Below are 23,714 nucleotides of genomic sequence, written 5' to 3'. Positions count from 1 at the left end.
GCTAGACCCTGTAGCAATCAGATGCAAATTTATATCTTGAGATTTACAGAAATCTCCAAATTCTTTCCCGGTAAAACATCTGCCTTGATCGGCTATTACTCGAGAAGGTACACCGAATACAAATATTGCAGACTTTAAGGCCTTGATGACATTATTACAATCAATTTTACGAGTATGATGTAAGTATACGAATTTAGTAAAACCGTCGATGAGAACAATAATGTATTCTTTTGTATTATTTTTACCACTTAGTTTACCTGTAATATCCATATGAAGAGTGTGCCATGGTATGCGAGTCTTAGGTATGGGATGTAACTCGGCTTGAATTTTACCTGAGTTGGACTTAGAAAGTCTACAAACAATACAATTCTCGACAAATTTACGTACATATTTAGACATGTTGTCGAACCAGTAGTATTCATAAACTTTGTTAAGCGTTTTATCCCAACCTAAGTGCATAATGGACTCATGAATATGGTTAATTACAGACCAACGAAACGCTCTCGGTACAATTGGTAAACAAATTGTTTCCCCTTTCCGTTGTATTTTACGATGCAGAGTACCAGATTGGATCTCATAGGTTTTTGCGAGATCTTCAGATAGCTCGTCGCTTTCCAACTTAGTGACTATTTCCGAAATTTCCGGGTCACGTCGTTGTTCAGCGAGGAGCCAATCATCAGAAATCTCGGCGAGGTCAACACGCTTTTGTTCAACCTTATCAATCCGATCTGGAGACTCAGGTACTGGATTTCGAGAGAAGAAATCTACATGGGCCATACGGCTTCCTTCTCTGTAAACTATATCAAACTCAAATGCTTGTAAATAAGCCCACCACCTGTGTACTCTATCGTTAAGATCGATTTTGTTTTGTGAGGATTTCAACGAGTTACAGTCGGTCACGACAGTGAATTTGCGTCCATGTAAATAGTGACGAAAGTGTTTTATTGATTTTACAACAGCCATTGTCTCTAATTCATAGGAATGGTATCTCGATTCGGCAGGACTCGTTCTTTTACTAAAATACTCTACCGCTTTATTTTTACCATCTACTTTATGCATTAAAATAGCACCGTAACCTTCCGAGCTAGCGTCAGTATGTAATTCTATGGGATAATCAGGGTCAAATATCATTAAAACCGGCTCATTAGTTAAAATATGAATTATTTTCTGACGAATATTTTCGTGTGGTTCTGTCCATTCAATATTTTTCTTACCTGAGGTAAGTGCATATAAAGGTTTCATTGTCTGTGAGAATTTGGGGACAAATCGTCTAAAGTAAGAAGCAAGTCCAATGAATTGTCGTAGTTGTGTTACGGTCCGAGGAGCAGGTAGCAAAGTCAGTGCGTTAATTTTACGAGGGTTTGGACGAACGTCTCCGTTCTTTATTTCATATCCAAGATATGAAACAGAAGTTTTAAGAAAAGAGCACTTAGCAAAATTAAATGAAAATCCCGCTTTTATAAGAGTATTTAAAACTATTTGAAGCCTTTCAAACGCTTCCTCTATTGTATCGGCAATTATTAATACATCGTCCAGATAAACTACAACGTAAGAATACGCGAGCTCGCCTAGAGCTTTCAGTATCGCCCTTTGAAAAACAGAAGGGGCATTTTTCAACCCAAAAGGCATTGTTAAAAATTCGAATTGTCCATCGGGTGTGACAAACGCCGTACGTTCAATAGATTCTGAGTGAATAGGAATCTGGTGAAAACCGCTAGCCATATCAAGACTAATGTAATACTTAGCTTTCCTAAGCCTTGGTATTTGATCAAGTATTAGTGGCAAAGGAAATTTATCAGACACGGTATATTTATTTAATTCACGATAGTCAACGCATAAGCGATCTGAACCATCCTTTTTCTTAACAAGTAGTATCGGACTAGCAAACGGAGAGTTACTAGGACGAATAACATTAGCTTGTAATAACTCATCTATTCTTTCTCTCACTGTCTGTCTTTCTTCTACACTAAGCCGGTAAGGTCTTCTCTGTACTGTTATATTAGGATCGGTCAAACGAATCTGGAGTTCACCAGTATTAACGCGAGTACGCGGAAATCCTGTAATAAAAGAGTTTTCAAATTCCTTCAGTATTGTAATTAATTTTGACTTATCATCTCCAATTAAATCAGTATCAACCTCATTTATATTAACAACTTCAGATTTATGACACGAATTAATAACTTTAGTTTTAGAAATACTAAAGCTGTCATGGGAAATATTGACATTAAAACCTAAACTCAAGATTTCGCGGCCGATCATAATATTACTCTTTAAATGGTCGTCCGGGACAACGTGAAAAAGTATCTCTAATGTAAATCCGTCAATATTGACAATAGATAAAATTTGTGTTGTGCAACTAACACCAACATTACCAATTCCTTTTAATATAATTAACTCATGCATTCTTTTACCCGAAAATTTCAAAGAAATCGACTCTTTTATTAATGAGCATTCGGCTCCCGAATCAAAACAATATGGAAACGACTCACCGAGATGATATAAATCACCAGTTGGGGCTGCAACAGTACATAAGTCGACTCGCCGCTCAACGCTGTTGTTGCTCTTGTTTCCTGAATTGTTGTTTCTTGACGATGTACAATTCGGTGCGATGTGTCCATTTTCCCCACACTTGAAGCAAGTTACAGCTCGAACAGAAGAGTTGGATCCGGTAATTGATCGATGACCACTCGTTGTCTCCGCACGTTGATTCACGGGCTTCGATCGGCATTCCGTTCTTTTGTGGCCCATCTTGCCACAGTTGTGACATTTAATCGTCGAAGAAAATTTGAATCTTTTTGATTCTGATGTTGTGGAATTATCCTGAGATGGTGCTGGTCTTTTTCGCACGAATGAGAATCCTCTCATCTGACTCAGGAATTCAGATTCACTCTTAATATCACTTGTCAGTGCTACGCGTTCAACTCGAGTATCAATGTGAGATAGTCTTGCTAGCACTACTGCATTGATAATTTCATCGGTCGTTAAAGATCGCCAACGAGCCTTCAACGATGATCGTAATCGAATACCAAACGCACCAACACTTTCATCTTTCATTGGCAGTTCATTGTTTATTTTTAAAACTGCCGCTGCCGCTGTTTCTTGACCACCGAAACGAGACACGAAGAGTTCCTTTAATTCCTGCCACTTGATACCAGGAATTGCCACTTGGGACAGCCACTGCGCTGCTGAGCCTTCCAAAGCTTTACTGAGTGCGGAAATCAATTCACTACCCTGTAAAGGGTTTTCAGTTAAACATAAGTCAGCTGCGGAGCACCATGCAACTGGATCCGATCCCGCGCTCTCAGGATTGAATCGCGGCAAAGAAAAATTTTTATTCACAGGTTGTGATTTTTGCATACAACCTCTCATAAATTCGAACAAAATATTCCACTGATCTGGTGACGGACCAGACTGAGTAGATCCCACTTCTGATGTCGGAGGGTCAGCAGGTAGTTGAGGGGTACTCTTGGTACCGTCGTTATTATCATCATTATTTGGAGACATTTTTATTTAAACAATAAAATATCAGATAAACAACAAAATAATTATCGTCACGCACAAAAATTACTCTCGAGGAGATTTCACAAATGATTAAAGTATTACAAATAATTAAAGTATTACAATATGTTATAATTTAAGATTATCGTTACACAATATTAAGTATGCACTAAAGGCTAAAGATTACAATAACTACACTTAAATAACTATATGGATTATAATGCACAAGTAGTACAACAGTATTCACTAATTTAATATACAACTCAATCGTAGAGTTAACAAAATATACACGACAGTAAAATTAGACTTGAGAACGAATACACGGTCAGCAGGATACGAGGTGCTGTCGACTCAAGCTCAAACAGAAGTAAGTTTGCACTCTGAACTCTTACTCTAAAAAAAACTCTCTGTCTTTACCTGAAAGACCCAAACGAACTGCCTTATTCTATATTGCAATTATTTTACTATCCTCTGACCGTGGCTACGTTTGGTGAGCAGATGCCACTCCAAGTCTAAGCCTACCGTCATAAAAATATTTTACAACAAGCTTAAAAAAATTTCCCAATCCGATTAAGTTGTAAAATATTATTGTTAAGTATCGTTGTTTAAGAAGAATATAAACTAAAATGTAGTTGGGACTTTCCAAAGCCTCTGGGAAAACCCAGTTACAATTTTATCTCCGACATATATATATATATATATATATATATATATATATATATATATATATATATATACATATATATATATGTATATATATATATATTTATATTTTGTGACGTTATTTTTCGTATGGGGGTCAAATCAAAGTGAACGTCACAAACACCAAGAATTTTATTGTATTTACGAGCATGGTAACTCAAGACTTATAATTTAGCTTACAGTAATTTATGATTTCGATACAGATTTTTGATTAAGATATAGTTTAAGAATTAAATATGGAGTGACGTTTGGCTACAGTTATAGATTTTTAGATAAAGAAAATAAGAATTAGAATCAGAATTATATGGAAAATTATTATGGGATATGGTTTGAGATTAAAGTTTGGGAAAATGATTGTTTGAGTTTTGTATTTTAAGTTTTGGTATTTTGAGTATGTGGACGAGTCAGTGTTACCGTGGAGCGGGACTTCAATTAGTCACCCGGTATTATCTGATGATAGAACCTAGTTCTATCCCTCTGAGACTTCTTGGTTGATTGCAGAGGTCTAGCTGAGATGCTAGTGCTCCAGTATATAAGGAAGTTGACGGATGCAGAATGGGATCATTTTTGGAGTTTTGGTTTGGCAGGCCTTAACAGTAATTTTGTGACCGTTGCTGTTGTGGAAGCCGTTTGGTCATTTTTAAATTATTAGTCTGACAGGCCTCAGAGGACAAGTCATGACCACTTGTACCGCTGAGGAAGTCATAGGTCACTTAGTTCATAAGTTTTATGATCTCAGCTGAAGTCTGTTCCAGGAGAGCAACTGCCAAGGATATCCATACTCAGAATGGGTTTAGTGAGTACGTTTGGTGAGGACATGAGCCTCCAGTTACCGTTATAGTAAAGATTGAGTTGGATTCAAGAATTTAGAATATAGAGTTCAGTTATTGATAACGATAGGATTGATTTTGGGGTTTTAGAATTGAGAATTGAGAGAGAGAAGTCGAAGGGAGACCTTCGAGGAGTGCGGACGTGAGCATTCGACTCTAGTCGCTTGAAGCGAGTAGACGTATGCAGTAATGGCGCTACAGAAGGATTATTTAAAACAGTGTAAGACGTTACTTGATATTTATTCACCAGACATCAGGTATGAGATAATTATTACAAATAATTAATCGAGTTCGAGTCAAAAGTCTTGAGGTATTATGCTCCTGTTTTAATTAAAGAAAAGATTTAATATCTGAGAGAATTATGAGACTAGTGTTACATTTTTAGAGTCACGATTACGTTTTATTGTTAATATTATTTTATGAAAGAATTATAAGAAACATGTTTGATTGTTGACCCAATTATTGTCTAATGAACATTGAAATGAGACTCATGTACGTTAGTTTTACAATTTTGCTAAAGAAAACGTTCTAGAGTATCGAATCCATAATTATTGTTCTAGTTTACCAACTATTATTTGATAATCATTTAGTTCTATTTAATTAATTGATTTATAAAATATCGATACGTATCATTTAGACGTCAATTTACTTTCTGTTAAGATTAATTTTATTATATTTAGCATTCGTTAGAGAGAAAAATATTATTTGTACTGAGCTACCGTATTTTGTTTATTGTTAAATAGAGTTTTGAGATTATTGTTGTTAAATAAAAGTTGCAAATTGAAAATGAATCTACATGACTTTGGAATGATGTAACCCAGACCACTCCCTCGCTCCATAAACCTACACACTGAGCGACACCATAGCATACCGTAACTTTGTTTTTAGTTTTCCAGTCTCCGTTTTGTTTTGCTTATAAGTTCTGAGCATTTTGTTAAGTTTAAGTTTTAGTTTTGCTTATGCGTGGTTTAGGTGATAATCCCACAGATCAAAAATTATCCAAAATTTCATGATTTACTGGTTTGGTGATTCCAGTGATAAAAATTACCTGGCACCCTGTTCGTATTGAGACGGGAGGCTAAAGCAGAGAACGAAGTTATAGCGCAGAAATTAGCGTCTAGTTTTTGTGTTATAATGTATATATGGAGCATTCCATGCCAAATCGTCCTACTAATGACTTTTGCATCTTCGATTTCGCTGAAATTGGGGCACTTTTTTGTACTCTTAGAAAAAGCTTTTCATGAATTTTTTCAAATTTTTTCATCCAGCCAATCGGGAGATATAAATTTTATAAGATTTCGGGGATTTTTTTTTTAAATAGCCATAACTTAGTGGAAAGTTGTCCGATTTGGATATTTTTTTTTCAAAATTCGTGTTGTTTGATGAATTCTCTAAAAAATTTATGCAAAAAAATCTTTATTATGTATTTGATTGTTTTTTTATAATTTTAAACTTAAAACAGCGATTTTAAGATTGTTTGTATCCTTCGATTTTTTTTTTTAAATTATCAAAAATATTACTCCCCAAAACACGAATTTTGAGCCTAGTCTCGTAATGGGATAATGATCGGTTATAATTTTTTTTATTATTTATGTATTATTATACGCGGTTTTATGAGATGATATCTGAAAGAATACCATACATTATGATAATAAACAATTAAAGTCAACATTTAAAGTTCTAGGTTTAATTTTATTCATAACTTTTATCAGGTTTTTTTTATTTTTTTTTTGGCGTTTAAATATTTTACACGAATAAGTCTCAGTTGAGCTAGATATCAGTTTCATTCTAAGAGATCCATCTGTATTTGGCATAGCGCAACGATACTTTTGTGTACCGGTGATAGTTTTAGCTTTGGAATAACGTATATTTAAAGTCTCCGTTGCTTTTTCATAATCTGCAGTAGTTGAATTTTACTTCGATTTTTGGCAAGTTATTTGGTTGCACAGCCCATTGATACAATTCTTGGGGGTTTAATATTTGTTTATCAAATGGTAGTTGAAGACTAGATCTTGCTGCAGCTCGTTTTAGTGTTCCTCCTACACCGTCACAAGGTCCTTTGCCATGGTGACTGGCAAAGAAATGCCATTCAGCATTTACTCCAAAATCTTCTTTGTGATAATATAAATTAACAAAGTTTTTAAAGTTTTGGAATTGTTGCGGAGCTCCATCGGAAAAGTAATAGATCTTTTTAGCAGTATCGGCAAAGACTTTATAAAATCAGTAACGATTTTCAAGAAGACGTTAACTGCAGTCGAGTCATGTATGTTACAGTCCGATATGATCACTAAACTTCTGTGCAATAATTCGTTATTGTTCTTAAAATAAATTTTAACTTATAGTCACTTAATTTTTAGAAGCGTATCGCGGAATGTAATTAAGAATCAAAACGAATGTTAGATGACAGGCGAACGCAGCACCACATAGTGGTTGAGTGGTTAAATACTAACGACACCAGTGACCATCACAAATGTTCTTTTTTTAGTATATGGGTCATTTCAAACCAAATTACCAGATTTTGAAAATTGTATTTTTAGATTCAGTAGATTTTTTTGTTTTTGTACGAATCAAAAGACACCTACCCCTACATTTTTAGCCCTTAATTTTAAAAATCCTCGAAGATATTAATTTGTGAATATCACAAAAAAATAACGGAATGGTAATTTTCAGAAATTATGAACTACTGATTAGTTATTATTCTATATATTCTGACTAATTATTATTCTTTATATTGAAATTTTGGTAGAAAATCGCCAATAGTACATAAATAATAAAAAAAGACATTAAAAAAAATATAATTAATTTCAAAAACTAAAAAAAAATTATAACCGATCATTATCCCATTACGAGACTAGGCTCAAAATTCATGTTTTGGGGAGTAATATTTTTGATAATTTAAAAAAAAAAATCGAAGGATACAAACAATCTCAAAATCGCTGTTTTAAGTTTAAAATTATAAAAAAACAATCAAATACATAATAAATAATTTTTTGCATAAATTTTTTAGAGAATTCATCAAAAAACACGAATTTTGAAAAAAAAAATCCCCGAAATCTTATAAAATTCATATCTCCCAATTGGCTGGATGGAAAAATTTGAAAAAATTCATGAAAAGCTTTTTCTAGGGATACAAAAAAGTGCCCCAATTTCAGCGAAATCGAAGATGCAAAAGTCATCAGTAGGACGATTTGGCATGGAATGCCCCATATACATACATATATAAATTTATTAACGAATGGTATTTTTGAACTCTACTCGACTAATTACGATAGTTTATGACAAAATTCCTTGAAAAATCGACCATGAGGACAAATACAATAGTTAGATTTTTAATAAAATCTACCTAACAAGCTGCAATCAGTTAAAATTTTATGATAAGTACCATAATTTCTGCCTAGAAGTAGGAGTTGTGGGTACTGTTTCGAAAGAATTTTTTTATTCCTCTCAAATTATTTTTAAATTTATTTGGTTTCCTTTTTGTTTTACACCAACCTATGACAATAATAAAGGCTGCAATTACGAAAAATTTACGATTAGTACCAGAAGTTCTGCATAGAACTAGGGGTTGTGTGTACACTCTCCAGAAAAGCTTTTATCCTCTACAGCTTTTAAATTTTTGTTTACTCTTTCCAATAATTGAAAAAAATTATATTGTTAGTAATAAAAATAATTTTAAATTATATAAGTCGAAAACATTTGTTTCTTATCAAAACAAAAAATAACACCTCGGACAAATAACTAGTTAATATTCGAGAAAAAAAATCATTACAACAATAGCTGGAGGTGTAGCTTGAATCGTTGTTAGAGTTGTCGATAGATATTTAGCAGGAGGTGTAGCTGCAATGGTAGACAAAGTAAAAGCAGGAGTCATAGCCAGAATAGGAAAAATATGATCAATCGACCAGCAATATGAACAAATTATTGTGATTATAAGTAACAAATTAAGTGATCAATCTTTTAACAATTACGCATCTTAATATCAAGGTCTCTGAGCGCTTTTCGGGACCATTTGAGGACACCAAAAGAGCAAAGTAGAACTAGGACAGCAAGCATGTTTATTGCAGGGACTTTGTTCTTTTCGGAATGCTCTGATGAACAGATTTTCCGAAGTCTCCGCACATGCTTGCTGCGAAGGGTCGTTTCGATTTTTGAGACGTGCTGCATAGGACTCCCGTCAATCCCGAGATACACTTATCCAAAAAATTAAAGGAACAAGAAAATGTTATAAATGTTTTAGTGATAGTTGGAAGGCTTTATTTTCGTGAATAATGATCGTATCGAAAAAATAAAAAAAGCAAATTGAAGCTTGAAATCTCTAGTTTGAAGATCTTCCAGCAAAATAATTTTCTGAGCCACGGTTTTTGCAAAATCATAAGAAATAGGTCGAGACAAAATTTTTCTAAATTTTTCAGTTTTGTTTTTTAGGTCTACGGGACTGGGAAAATTTTTTTCGAAAAACCAATCCATGACTCGTTGAGAAAATTTCTTCAGCTACAATTTGTTTTTTTTTTTGTTTCTCTGAACGACAATTTGCTGCTGAGATATTAGCCTTCAAACGAATAAGGATCCTTTTGTCTTTGATTATCGATATCTCAGCAACTAATGGTCGCACAGTAATTCAAAGGTCAGATTGAGAAACTTGAATAAATTCTCTACAAGCTCCATTTTCGATTTAAAAAAAAAAATTTTTTTATCCTTAATACCAATTCGCAAAACCTACAAAAATGACCATTTTCTGGTTTTTTAGTCAATTCATCGCTACTTTGCAAATATTGATGGAAAGGTTAATGTTGCCAGGTAATTTTACAGCGCAATGTACCCCTAAAAACCCTGGAAATTTTGAGATTGATCCATTGAACCGTTTGTCCGGGCCGATTGCTCAAAGTTTAGGAAAACAATAAAAGGAACAAGTTTTGTTCCTTAGAATGTGTAATTATCTTAAATGTAAAAAAATTAATATTTTTCCGATTTTTTTTCATTTTTGCGTTAGTCATTCAGTAAATGTTGAGACAAATCGCTTTTTGTCTTCGCAATTTTCACCAGCAGTCACCAGAATTCGCGGGTTGAACCCTGGCTCAGGCTGGCCTTAGCTTCTTTTGCTTCCACAAAAGCTTTTTCTTCGACATCTGTCCATTCCCATGGAACTCGAGTACTTGTCAACTTGTTCAAAGGACCTTGAACGTGTGCAACATTTTTAAGATGTTTATGGTACCAATTTACTAACCCGTCCAATCTTCGCAGTTCCTTGCGGTTAGTAGGTCGTTTAAATTCCGAAATTTCTTCCAATCGGGCTGGATCAGGTTTCAAACTCCTTCATTAATGATGAAGCCAAAAAAATGAACTTCAGAGCACCCAAAATGACTTTTTTCTTCATTCATCTTTATTCCAGCCTTGCAGAATCCTTCGAAAACAGCTTGAAGAAGAATTTTATGTTCTTTTAAGTCATTGCTGATAATTATCCAGTCGTTGAAATGGGCGAAAATTCTAATTTCAGCTTCAATATGAGAAAAATGTGTTTTTAACGACTCAATGATTTCTCGTCGTACCGCATCAGAAACTCCTTGATAAGTGCTGGATGCATTAGTGAGATCAAATGGCATCCAGATCCATTCAAATAAACCTCGCCCATCTACACAAAATGCTGTATGTTGACGGCTATTCGGCTCTACCAAAACATGATGGAAAGCATCACTGACATCGAGTACCGAAATTACTTTAGCACCCTGAAGACTTGATAAGATGCGGTGCATAATCGGTAACGGATAAGCAGATTCTTTCGTTGCTTTGTTAAGTGGCCGGTAATCGATGCACATGCGCCAAGTATTATTTTTCTTAGGTACCATTACTGGCGAGCTTGCCCAAGCACTATTCGAAGGCTGAATATAACCCTTCGCGAGTAACTCGTCTACTCTGTCGTGCATAGCTTTCATTACTTCTGCGGAGGACTTCTGCAGTAAGGTTTAGTACGTACTGGAGTATCATCTGTCGATTCAATGCGATATTGAACTACGTGTGTTAGACCCAACTGGACTGGTTTATTTTTCTCAAATTCTTTCGCTAAAAAATTTTCAAGATCAACACGTTCAACTGAAGATAGTTCATTTAATGCTGCTTGATTTGTAAATCCAGACCGAGAAAAAAATGAATGAATAACATTACTTGTGTTTAATTTCCAAGTGCTCTCCTTGGAATTTACTTGGATATCTGCTAGCTGCCAGGAATCAAGACCAAGAATTACTGGAGTAGATAATTCAGATAAAACGCTTAACCAGGTAATGGTATCGTGACCGCCAAGTTTTATTTCAAATGGAGCTCCACCTCGTGTTTGCGTGGACTTGGAGTTAGCCATTGTTACTCCATGAGTACTAGTGGGATCAGGTGTGAAATCTTGCACTTGATTTTCTTTGATTTGTTCGTAGGCGATCTCAGAAATATAACTGCGCTCACTCAAAAATATTAGCAATCATACGGCTGACTGTCGAAGAAGCCTTAAGACTTGCTGAAGTAGTCATACGGCCGAATTAATTATTATTACTGAAGATTGGTAGTAAGGTACTTTGTTTATTATGTGGATGCATTTGTATCGTAAGTTTTGGGGCATAGGTAATCTCTTTACTTGAATCGGAGCGTTACTCATCGATCTCTGAGTCATATAAAAGACTAGTATCCTCTCTTAGATCACAAAGAGGGGTATCGTATGTCTCTGGGCCATTATCAAGCTTTGTGACAGTATGTCGTTGCCGTTTTTCTATTTTTATGTCGAGTAATAAAGTTTTAATTGGGAAATTTAGTTGACTTCTTATTAATTTTACTTTTAGAGTTGTGCGTCGGGGGTGTTAATTTTTTAATTTTCGATTTTAAAGTTTTTATAGAGTTTTTAATTTTTGATTTTTTAATATTTCGTACTTGCTGTAAAGCTTCGAAACTTGTCTCCCAAATAGACTTTTCATCCACCAACTTGTCGGTAATTTGATCGAGAGGTGATGTAAAATCAATCAAATCAACGTCGAGATTTTCTGAAACGTTACCAACCAGTTTTGGAGCATCCGCAGTAATGGAATAATTTAAAAAGAATTTTCCATTACTTATAATAAATTCAGGAGCGTCAGGATTTAATTAAGACGAAACAGGTTTGTCATTATTAATTTCGATGGGCTTATCCGATTTATTTGTTGACATAGAAGCCCTGATAACGTGATTGGTATCTATCAGGGCGCTCACGCGCAGTTTGGAATCGAAAGACAAGACGAGGACAAACAGGTAATCCCGCCTTGATACGCAACTCATCAGTTACGGGCCCACAACGACCCTCAGCAACGTGACCAATTTTTCCACAACGACCGCAAACAGGAGATTTTGGTGCAATATTTTGTAATACTGGAGCTATATGAACAGGGGTAATTTTTCCCGGTGACGTATTTACAGTAGTTTGATCTAATTTTTTCAAAATAGTCTTCATCATAGACTTGAAGTTACTTAATAGAGTAGAAGACTCAGGTTTAAATTTTGATTATGTGTATCGGACTGTACTGGGTTTTAAGTGTATCTGGAATTATTAAAATTTTTATTTTTATTAAAATTATTATTTCTATTAAAATTATTATCACTGGATGAGGTAGATGACTGTAAAGTTTCTATACTGTTTAGTTGATCTACCTCTGAGTCATTGATAGAAATTACTTGACCACGCGTTTTGATTCTACTGTTATTTTCTTTAGGAATTTTAAAATGAGGGTTCAGGGCATCAGCCGTCGGCTGCCAAGCACTGAGCCATGTGTATACTTCCGCGTACGTCATTATTGTCGTATCCGAAAATTTTTTGCAGGAAATAAGAATTAAATCGTGATATTATTATTCGGATTCAAATCACTTTTTTAATGCATGGATCTTCATATTCTAAAAAGATGATTTGAACCTCCTTGCCCTCGTGTAGGCTCAAATTACCTTTTTAATTTTAACTCGGGTAGTCTTATACCATTTATAGAATTGACTTTCTTTTTACTCAATACACAAAATAGAATTAGTCGTTTAATTTTAAACTTTTCACTTAAAAGAATTGAAAAAATATAACACTCAATCGTGAAGAATAAAGTACATCGCAGTAACTGAATTATTTTCAACATGATGTGTTTACTTATATGATCTTTTTTACGTTACTGAGTCATATACATTAAAAATATACTCAACTTTTTTTTTCTGAAGTTTCAATAAGAGGCTATATAGACGACTGCCTAAAAAATAAATAAATGTACCTTAAAATTAAGATATGTCAATATTTACAATACTTGACATATATTTGCAAACAATAAATTGTGGAATTAAAAATAACAATGTGAGTAAAATATTAACATATAATATTATTATGTTGCCCTCACTGCTAAAATGTATGAAAAAATAATTCTTGACGAAGTAAAGTCAAAGCTAATCAAAATATTGATGTTTTCTTGTTGGTCAATGTAGATGGACTTAGGGGTTGGTTCAGCCCTTAAAGTCGATTTTTTGGAAAAACCACTAAAGACGTGCCCTCTAATTCTTTTTTCTCTTTCGATCACCATTAGTGTCATTAAAATCTTGCAAGACTTGCAAAACACCCCTTTGGAGGCTAAGCTTCGACAGGTGATTTCACCCCCTAGATTTTTTTTCCGCTAATAAAAAAAAATACATGTCTCTTAGATTTTGACGAAAAATAACATAACTCAGTTATATCGAAATCGGAGGGGTACATTTGGGAATTGTACCTTGTCAGTTTATTGCATACAGCACCATTTATTTTTTGGTAAAAAATTTTTGTTGGCAGTATGTTGAGTGATCATTCACTAAAACTTAATAAATATTATGGGATTTGAAATTTATTTATGCCTGCTATCGTTGAAAAAATATCTTATCTTTATTGTAATAGTTTATTTGTAAAATAAGCGAATGCACAAAAGGATGCGGTTTATGTGTGGTGGAATTTTAACAACTAGAAATTTACCAAAATTGATAATAAATAATTTAGATCTTTATTTACACTTTATACAATTACAAATGTGTGAAAAATTGATAGTAGATAGCGAATGCAAGTAGGTTGTTACTCGATGGCGAATGCGACAAAGTTAAGATCACGTATATTAAATCGACACGGGGACGATAGCGGTTAAACACGCAGTAATAAATTATAAATTAATTAAACACGAGTGACATTCAATTTATCCTTGATAAATAGTAGCCTTAATGTGATATCTAATTATTGAGAATAATTAAGCGTAATTCAGCAGAATTGTAACTCAGAATAATTGATATAAGTAATGCGGTTTAAGAACACAAGGTTGTATTGTTTGATGCACGATGTAGATTGACAAACACGAGTCGAAGCGGTTGAACACCACAAGCGAAAAGCCATGAAGTGACGGCGTCTTCTTTCTTCGTTGCCACTCAGTGGTGACTTAAACAGCATGACTATGTATGCTGTCCTAGCCATATAGCCTCTCCACTCCGGTTCACTGTTATTATAGCACATCAGGAGATCGGCTCGTTATTCCTCCGTCCACCTAAATGCAGTCCGCTGTTCGCCAAAGTCGTCATTGTTCGGAATCTCGGTGCTCCACCCAGCTAGTGGAAAGCCCTCATCCGAAAAGGGCTGGTTGTGGGGAGCACGTCTAAGTTCAGTATGATCTTGAACACAGTTTGACTTTACGATGGGGAGTTAACACAACGTAAAGTTTGTTGTGCGCTTTGTAGGTCAGCAGATGGAAGGCTAACCTATCTTGCCCACGGTGCGCCGCGGAGTAAACAAAGTCTCCGTTGGCCGCACAACATGCACCGTGGGCACTTATTATTATTATTATGTATTTTTTTTTAAGTTAAATGCTCAGGGGGTTATCCCCGGTAGTCCGACTCTACCGAGGGCCTCACCTGAGCGCCAAATCGTTACTGCTGCAAAGCTTCATCAACAAGATAGTCAGCACGCGCAGCAGGCCAAGTTTCGTTGCCTAAGTAGACGGAGGGATCCAAGAATTACAGCCTTTTGCATCCTCGATGCCAGAAGCTCAACTTGCGCTGAACAAGTTGGTATTCTAGCCAATGCAGATACAAAAGACTGTTTCATCCCTCCAAGGACGCCAACAATGAGGACGACAAGTTTGACACGGTAGCCGGGGTAAAGTTTGACAATTTCAAACAGGAGATCCTGATATATCTCGCGTTTGTGCTCTTCTTTAACCGTTATGTTATACTCAGCAGGTGCTGAGAACTCAATGACATAAATGTCACGAGTGGTTTTATCGAAGAGCACAATATCAGGTTTGTTGTGATCTATTTTCCGAGTTGTTGCGAATGGCACGTTCCAATAAATACGGCAACGGTCATTCTCAACAACTTGCGGAATATCTCCTGGCAGATAAGGCAGCACTGGTGTTTTATCGATACCGTGCGTATGTCTAAGGTGGTAATAAAGTACTCGCAGAGCAGCATTGTGACGCTGGATGTATGCACCCTTTGCCAGTACAGGACATGCTGACAAGAGATGCATAAGCGTCTCTGGATGTTGCTTACATACCCTACACGATGTGTCGGGTAGCTGCATCTAGAGTACTTTCGCACGGTATTCGAGGGTATTGATTACACCATCTTGGCAGGCAAAAATATATCCTTCGGTCTCGGACATCAGGCCAGCTGACTTAAGGAAGGAAAACGTCAGCTGGGTGGACAAGCCATGATCGCGCACGTGTTTAAAGAACACGCTGTGCATGGACTTGTCCATGTGTGTACTGAGCAGTTTTTGCTGCTCAGCATTCCTGACGAAACTCTTAAATTCCTCCTTAGGGAGTTCAATAAGAGGGTTTACTCTTCCGAGGCCGAGGGATTTTGCCGCGTACCTTGCTGCCTTATATAAGAACGCTCCCTTCTGCAGATTCTCATGACTATGAACAATCTGCATAAGGAAGTCGTTCTCATCTGCAGTGAAATTGACAACTTCGTATGTTAGACCCAAAACCAAACGATCATGTAGACACTCCAAGCTCTGTAGACCTCTCCCTCCGATGTGCTGGGAAAGGTATAATCTGGTGACTGAGGACTTAAGGTGCATGCTCCGATTGATGTTCATGACTTTGCGTGTCTTGATATCGAGATCTCTAAGCTCTTTTCGGGTCCATTTAAGGATACCGAAAGAGTAGAGTAGTACTGGGACAGCAAGCATGTTTGTTGCAGAGACTTTGTTTTTCCCGGAAAGTTCTGATGACCAGATTTTCCGGAGTCTCCGCCCATACTCGCTACAGAGAGTCGTTTTGATTTTCGAGACGTCCTGCATAGGACTCCCGTCAATCCCTAGATATTTGTACGACTCTCCGGCGTCAAGATGGTCAATGACGCTCCCATCTACTAACTCGATATCTTCGCGCAAATCAGAGCACTTACCCTTCACCAGGTTAACGACCACGCACTTGTGCAACCCAAAAGCCATGCCGACATCCCGTGTATACTCCCCTACGATATTCAAGGCTGTCTGAAGGTGTTCCTCATCAGGAGCATATACCTTCAGATCATCCATGTAGAGTAAGTGGGTGATTGAAAACTTGGAAAATTAATACTTATTTTTTATTATTGAATAATTATTGGTGGCTGTTCATAGGGTTTGAAGGTAAATAATTAACAATATTTACATTTATTATTCATCATAGTTTTTGAATATTATCTTGCGGTAAATATCTACCTGTATGTACACAGTATTTGCGATTATCCTTATTATTTTGAGTTAAATATTTTACAATCATATGTCATCAGTGATTCTGTATTATTTTTGAGTTGAATATGTTATATTATTATCAGTGATCACTTATTTTTTACGTTAAATATTTACATTGGTGTAGTTATTATTTGTGATCATTTCTTATTATTTTGCGTTGATTATTTACAATTATTTAATTATTATTATTTGAACACTGGTGATGTATTGCGAGAATACTGTTTGTGAGTATTCATTATTTTTGCTGGAGATATTTATTATTAGTATCAGCGACAATTTACATGTTTATTATTATAAATCATCATTAGCGATCATTTTATAAAGTATCGTGAATATTTACAATTGTTTAACGTATTAAATTATTTATGCGTATTGTTTATTTCTAACTTGTGGTTAAATTATATCTGAAGTGCGCAACCGTAATATCTATAATCATTTATATCTAATTGCTATCACATGCGAGTGATAACAAGCCGTACAATTTTTACAATTATTATTTTGCGTTACTTGACCATTGGTTAAGAGTTTTTATGTTGAAGTGAATTATTATTATTCGCATTATTGTTTTTGTTAATACCCGATGGGAACAATATTATAATTTAAAATATATTGGGTTGTTAAATGGCTACCAACCTGGGAGTTATTTAATTTTATTATTTATTTACTGCATACTATCTCTTTCTTGCTATCCTTTTCCTACATCTGAAACTGCTCTCTGATTTTATTATTTCATTTTCATTTTCATTTCTTTAATTTATTATTGAGTAAATTTTGTTCGTGGGGGTACACGAACTGGCGCCCAATTCGGTTTTCTAACACTTCGCCGTGGGTTGTGGAAAATAGTAGTGAACGTTATAGTCTTAAGGATATTTTGTCCGTGGATATAATGTCATCGGATAAAATGTCGCGAACCATTTGTCTTCAGGTTAATTGTTACGTAACCACCTGCTATACGTACTCCGAAAAATTAAACTTAAAAATGACTTGAGCACAAATTTTTTTTTTCAAATTGAATGACTCTTGCTTTCAGAGTAGGTTTAATTATCGTTTAGAACTATAACCGTAATTAAGTACAGTTTTCTTATTTTCACCTCGTCACTACTGTCAATCAGAAACTTGAATTTAAACAAGAACGAAGAATTTAAAAGCTAAAATAAACGTTAGCACCAGGAAATTGTTTGTTAAATTTTTTGTACTCTGATTAATAGTCATTAAGTTAATGAAACGTAACAGAACGATTAAGGCCATAAATTTAATTACTAAAGTGTTTTTTATATATATTATAGGTGTTATAAGCCAGACTTTGCTTTAATACGTCAAAATCTTCGTGACGCTGGTGAGGATTACCGAAGCATTCTACTTGGCCTTATGTATGGAGGCATTTCAAGCGTTAATAATCTAACGGCTATTTACAACTTTCAGGTACGTTGTCAATTATTATTTTATAAAGGTCATTAAGCAAAAAGTAGTAAACTGTACTCAGAATGACGTTATAACTATACCATGAGAACATGTAAGTACTATTAGAATACTAAATTCTAGAAAGTTTTATATAGCTGTTTCCAGACGTATGTGTAGAAGCTTTGAAGTAATTAAAAAATTAATCTTTTCTCGATAATAAAATTACGATATAATGTAAAAAATACAGGTTTTATTTTATTTTATTTTATTACTCTTAGATTTCCAGAAAAACTAACGAATGATTAGGCCTATCAGATAGTGTAAATCAGTCGATCAATCAGTTTAAATTGTTCATTTTCCACTGTAAAATAACAACTTAAAAGTACACTACATATTTATTTTGCCGGATCGGGATGATGGAAGAAATAATAAATCGCTTGTTTTGTGTATTTTTCATATTTAGTAAAAATCAATCACCGACAACAGCATTGAGTACATGAGTATAGCACGAGTCTGAGTTATAGAGCACATTTTACAATATAATTTGATTGCAGTTAAGTTTTGTCGAGTAGAGTTTATTATAAATTACACGGCACCGTACACATGAATTAATATACATATATATATATATATATATATATATATTAGGGTGGCTCAAAAAAACCGACTATTTTTTTTTCGATCTCGCATGAAAATTTGTTGGTTTACGATGTTTTGAGAAGCCTCTCCAAAAATCAGCTCGATGAAAAATTTTCAAGAGGTTGCTCACGAATTTCGAAAATATCAAAAATGATAGAAATTCGGATTTTTATTTCTAAATTTTTTTCTTTCTCGTGGCAGCAATAGTTTATATTTGTAAAATCATGACTATGCTGAAAATTTCAGCCCAAAATTTGAATTTTTAAACCTCGCTCAACAATTTTGAATGTTTCCGAGTGCTGTCTTTTGGACGTTTTTGAGCGACCCTTAAATATTAAGCAGAGTTAAATAAAATGATTAACAATTAATAATTCACAGAAATAATAATTATTTAGAGTATAACGTATAAAAACACAAGTATTTTTAATTATGCGATAAATTTGAACCGAGCAAGTAATTTTAGAGACGAGTCGAGTGCCAAGTCTTATCGTAAACTAAACGATTTGCAGTCACAAATAAAATTTGATGTTGATTTTAGAGATTATATCCATAACTGGGTGGATTAAGTGATGACATCAACCACACCAGTTAGCAAAGAGTACGATTAAAATAGTCGAGTGATGAGTATTTATAAAATATTGTAATTGACAAGTAAATTGTAATTTGAATATCAATTATTTGTGACTGCACAGTCACGTGCTAGCGAGCGTATATATATAGGTATAGCCGGCATGGAGAGGTTAAAATGCCGTCAACAGAAATGATCACAGAGTTTATATAAAAAGTAAAGAGAAAATTGACAAAATAAAAATGACGCAAAATATCTGATAAATCAGCGAGTACTAATTACGTTGATTCAAATTATGACGTTGAGTAATTTGCAAGATGTAACTTGATTATTAGCAAAATTAATGTTAGCACGTGGTGTTCTATAACATGTGTTGTAGAATAATGGTAGTTGCCGCCTAGCTGGCTACCGGGTTGAAATTCCGAGTTTCAGAGGGCGCGTCGATAGCAGCACCTCTGATAGAGTAGAGCGCGGATTTATCAAATGTTCTGGCGCGAACATTTGGTAATTACGCAATATCCACACACACACACACACACACACATGCACGTGCGCGCAAAGCGCAAAGCGTGCATGGACGCGTTGAGACTTTCAAAATGATTTGAACTCTGACAAATTTTTGATTGAGTCAAAACTTTGGGACATCTTCTCAAATACTTCAAACTAACATTCTTTCATGTGAGCTTTAAAATAGAAAAAAAAACGAAAATATGTTGCCAATCTAATTACCATATACGCTCTGATCAAGCTATGAGTGATAAGTAACATAGTGTAAAAATAGAGTAGCGATATCTTCTATCACTCTATACGGACATACGTATCGAATCAAATTGAATTCTAAAATTCTCAAGTTTTAGATATATATATTTTTTTATTTATCACAAGTTTTTGAATTATTTCATTTACATCTAAAAATTTGGTTTAGAATTTGAATATCATATCCTTTCTAATGGTTTGCTCAGTTTTTTAAAGAGTCAAAAGTAATCATCTTATCTATTTGTATTTGGCTATATTTTGCTCTGATGAAAATTGGAATTATTGAAACAAAATTTAGGATTCCAAAATATATACCAACTTATATATGGCCATGTCAAGCTAACTATGGTCATATACGGCCATTAATAGCTAATTTCCATATGTGGTCATATATCATTCGATTTTCCTAGGATATCATTGAAACATCTTTCTGGGAACTTACTACTTTTATCTTACTGCTTGTATGATATTCACAGTGAAACTAAAATGAATAATAAATATTAATTTAGAAAAATACTTCACTTTTTTTGGATTAGGATAAGCCTTGGGTATTCGCACACCTAATTGGTCTCCAAAGACGCCTTGGAAAAGAAAATTTTCCGCTCATAGAGCAGACTTTTTATCCTAATCATCAAGAAATGGTAAGTTTCAATAATTATTTTCGAATTATTTTTATTAACGCAAAGTTTATGTTCCGATTAAATTAATATTTTTACTGTAAAAATTGAAATTCTCATTTTATAAAACACCCACTCTCAATCTGTGGATCAGTTGGGCGCGTCATCTCATGCTCCAGTGATATTGACAGAATTAAGGAGTATCATCAAATCTGTATAAATAAGAAAAAAATTTACTACTTGCATTTATTACAAAACATGCATTTCAGGCATTCTTCAAACTGTAAATATTGATGGTTTTGTCATTATCTCGACAAAAGTATCCTTCGAATTAAATATTTTATATACATGTATCGTCCAGACATTATTTGCCAACGAAATCAATATAAAGTAGACTAAACAATGAAAAGGAGTGGGTACGAGTACTTATGGACGCAAGTTCGAAGCTATAATATTCAGAAATGACTAAAAACATTTTTATTACGCGGGCTGATCAGTAATAATAGTTGAAGAGCTGGTGACCCATTTTAATGAATGTTTGATTCACTTTAAAAGATTGCAGTCATACGTTCAAGATGCATAGAAAAAACCAGACACTTTAAGAAGTGTAAATAAAGAACCAAATTATGCAGAAGTTGTATTTTTATAGAATGAAAATGAAGTGTTTGATTCAAGCCGAAATTTTAATAGCATCTTGATTATATTTATTAAAAAATATTATTTGTAATGCTCAGTTGTAAAGCGAACGAATGCTCTGTGGAATTCTCTGTTGTAGGTGTGGTTAATTCAATAACTAAAAATTAACACAAAAATTACAGATGATAAATAAGCTGTTTTATTAATAATATGTACTGGGGTATATAAAAAAAAAATTTGATTTTTTATTTTCACTCTTAGCTCCTGAAACGTCAGTGGTTGCCGAGAAAAAATCCTCTTAAAAGATGGGCTCTCTAGCTCAACTCTAATTTTAATTTCAATTTCCCATCTAATTAACATGTAAAAATTTACTTTTTCACTAAAAGTGTAATTACTCGTAAGCTGCACAATTTTTTTCAAATTTATACAAACATCTTCAAAGCTGATTCCTCAAGCTTTTCAAAACCCTATCTACGGTTTCCGTGGCACCGCCAAATGACCTCGGATTTGTGTACAACTCGACGAAATAAGATTTTTTTAAAAAATAAAATTTTTTGATATCTCGCATAGTTTTCGAGATATCGCAATTTTAAAACTGTGTTCTTTATTTTTAAAGGAATGTTATTTTTTATAGTTTTCGACGAAATAAGACTTTTTTTCATAATAAAATTTTTCGATATTTCGCTTAGCTTTCGTGATGTCAAAAATTTCCTATGTATGTATGTATGTATGAGTGAATGTGTATGTATGAATGTATGTGTGTATGTATGTATGTGTGTGTAATAGGATGGCGCAAAAAAAACCGACAGTTTTTTTATTTCGATCGCGCATGAAAATTTGTTGGTTTACGATGTTTTAAGAAGCCTTTCCAAAAATCAGCTTGATAAAAAATTTGCAAAAGGTCGCTCATGAATTTTAAAAATATCGAAAATGATAGAAATTCGACTTTTTTATTTCAAATTTTTTTCTTTCTCGTAGCAGCAATAGTTTATATTTGTGAAACCATGACAACGCTAAAAATTTAAGCCCAAAATTTAAATATTTAAACCTCGCTCAAGAATTTCGAATATTAACTGATAATATGTAACTAATAGTTCGAATAAGTTATTGTATTTTTTTATAACTTAATTATTGTCATTTCAGTAAAATGTAACTTTTGCCTAACCAAAAGTATACAGGACAGTCTTGAACAATAAAATTTGGTAAGTTTTGAATAAGCGTAAAAACCTACAAATTGAATTAAAAAATGAAAAAGCATTTAAATAACTTATCATTTCAATTTCTCGGGTTATATTTTCATTCATTGTCATGCAAATTGATGGTGGAAAAATCGAGAAGCTTTATCATTAATATTTAAGGGTCGCTCGATAACGTCCAAAAGACAGCATTCGGAAACGTTCAAAATTTGTGAGCGAGGTTTGAATATTTAAATGTTGGGCTTAAATTAACAGCGTTTTCATGGTTTCACAAATACCCTAGCGGATCCGAATTACGGTAAATACAGTGATTTACCGTAATTTACGGGAAATCACTGTATTTACCGTAATTCGGATCCGCTAGGGTATAAACTATTACTGCTACGAGAAAGAAAAAAATTCGAAATGAAAAAGTCGAATTTCTATCATTTTTGATATTTTCATAATTCGTGAGCGACCTCTTGCAAATTATTTATCGAGCTGATTTTTGGAAAGGCTTCTTAAAGCATCGTAAACCAACAAATTTTCATACGAGATTGAAAAAAAAAACAGTCGGTTTTTTTGCGCCACCCTAGTGTGTATCTATGGATGTATGTATGTGTGTGTATGTATGTGTATATATGTATGTACGTATGTATGTGTGCGTATGTATGTGTGTGTGTGTGTGTGTATGAATGTGTATGTATATATGTATGTATGTATGTATGTATGGATGTACACTTATCCAAAAAATATTTTTTGGAGCTATGGGTTTTGCGGAATCATACGAAAAAGGTCGAGACAAAATTTTTCGAAATCTTTTGGTTTTGTTTTTTAGGTCTACGGGGCCAGGAAAAATTTAAAAAAAAAAACGAAATCACGGCTTGTTTAGGAAATTTATTCAGCTACAATTTTCTTTTTTTTGTTTCTCTGTACAACAATTTGCTGCTGAGATATCAGCCTTCAAATAAAAAAGGATCCTTTTGTCTTTGATTATTGATATCTCAGCAAATAATGGTCGCACAGTAATTGAAAGGGCAGTTTGAAAAACTTGAATAAATCCTTTACAAGCTTCATTTTTGATTTTTTCTAAAAAAAATTTTTTTTCATCCTTGACATCCATTTTAAAAACGCTTAAAAATGGCCATTTTCTGGTTTTTTAGTCAA

At 34.1% G+C, this 23,714-nt stretch overlaps 1 protein-coding gene across 2 annotated transcripts in view; it reads left to right on the top strand.

Annotated features, from left to right (window-relative positions):
- Window positions 1–23,714, top strand: part of LOC130672386 (synapsin) — a 513,694-nt gene that overhangs the window by 271,034 nt on the left and 218,946 nt on the right. For both annotated transcript variants that reach the window (XM_057476939.1, XM_057476938.1), the window contains exons 5-6: window positions 18,042–18,177; window positions 20,656–20,760. In XM_057476939.1, coding sequence (XP_057332922.1) covers window positions 18,042–18,177; window positions 20,656–20,760 — 241 coding nt within the window. The remainder of the gene's footprint in view (window positions 1–18,041; window positions 18,178–20,655; window positions 20,761–23,714) is intronic.

The sequence above is a fragment of the Microplitis mediator genome, chromosome 7, assembly GCF_029852145.1.
Source record: "Microplitis mediator isolate UGA2020A chromosome 7, iyMicMedi2.1, whole genome shotgun sequence".
NCBI lineage: Eukaryota > Metazoa > Arthropoda > Insecta > Hymenoptera > Braconidae > Microplitis > Microplitis mediator.
The sequence above is the reverse complement of the archived record's forward strand: the minus strand, read 5'-3'. Positions and strand labels throughout refer to the sequence as shown.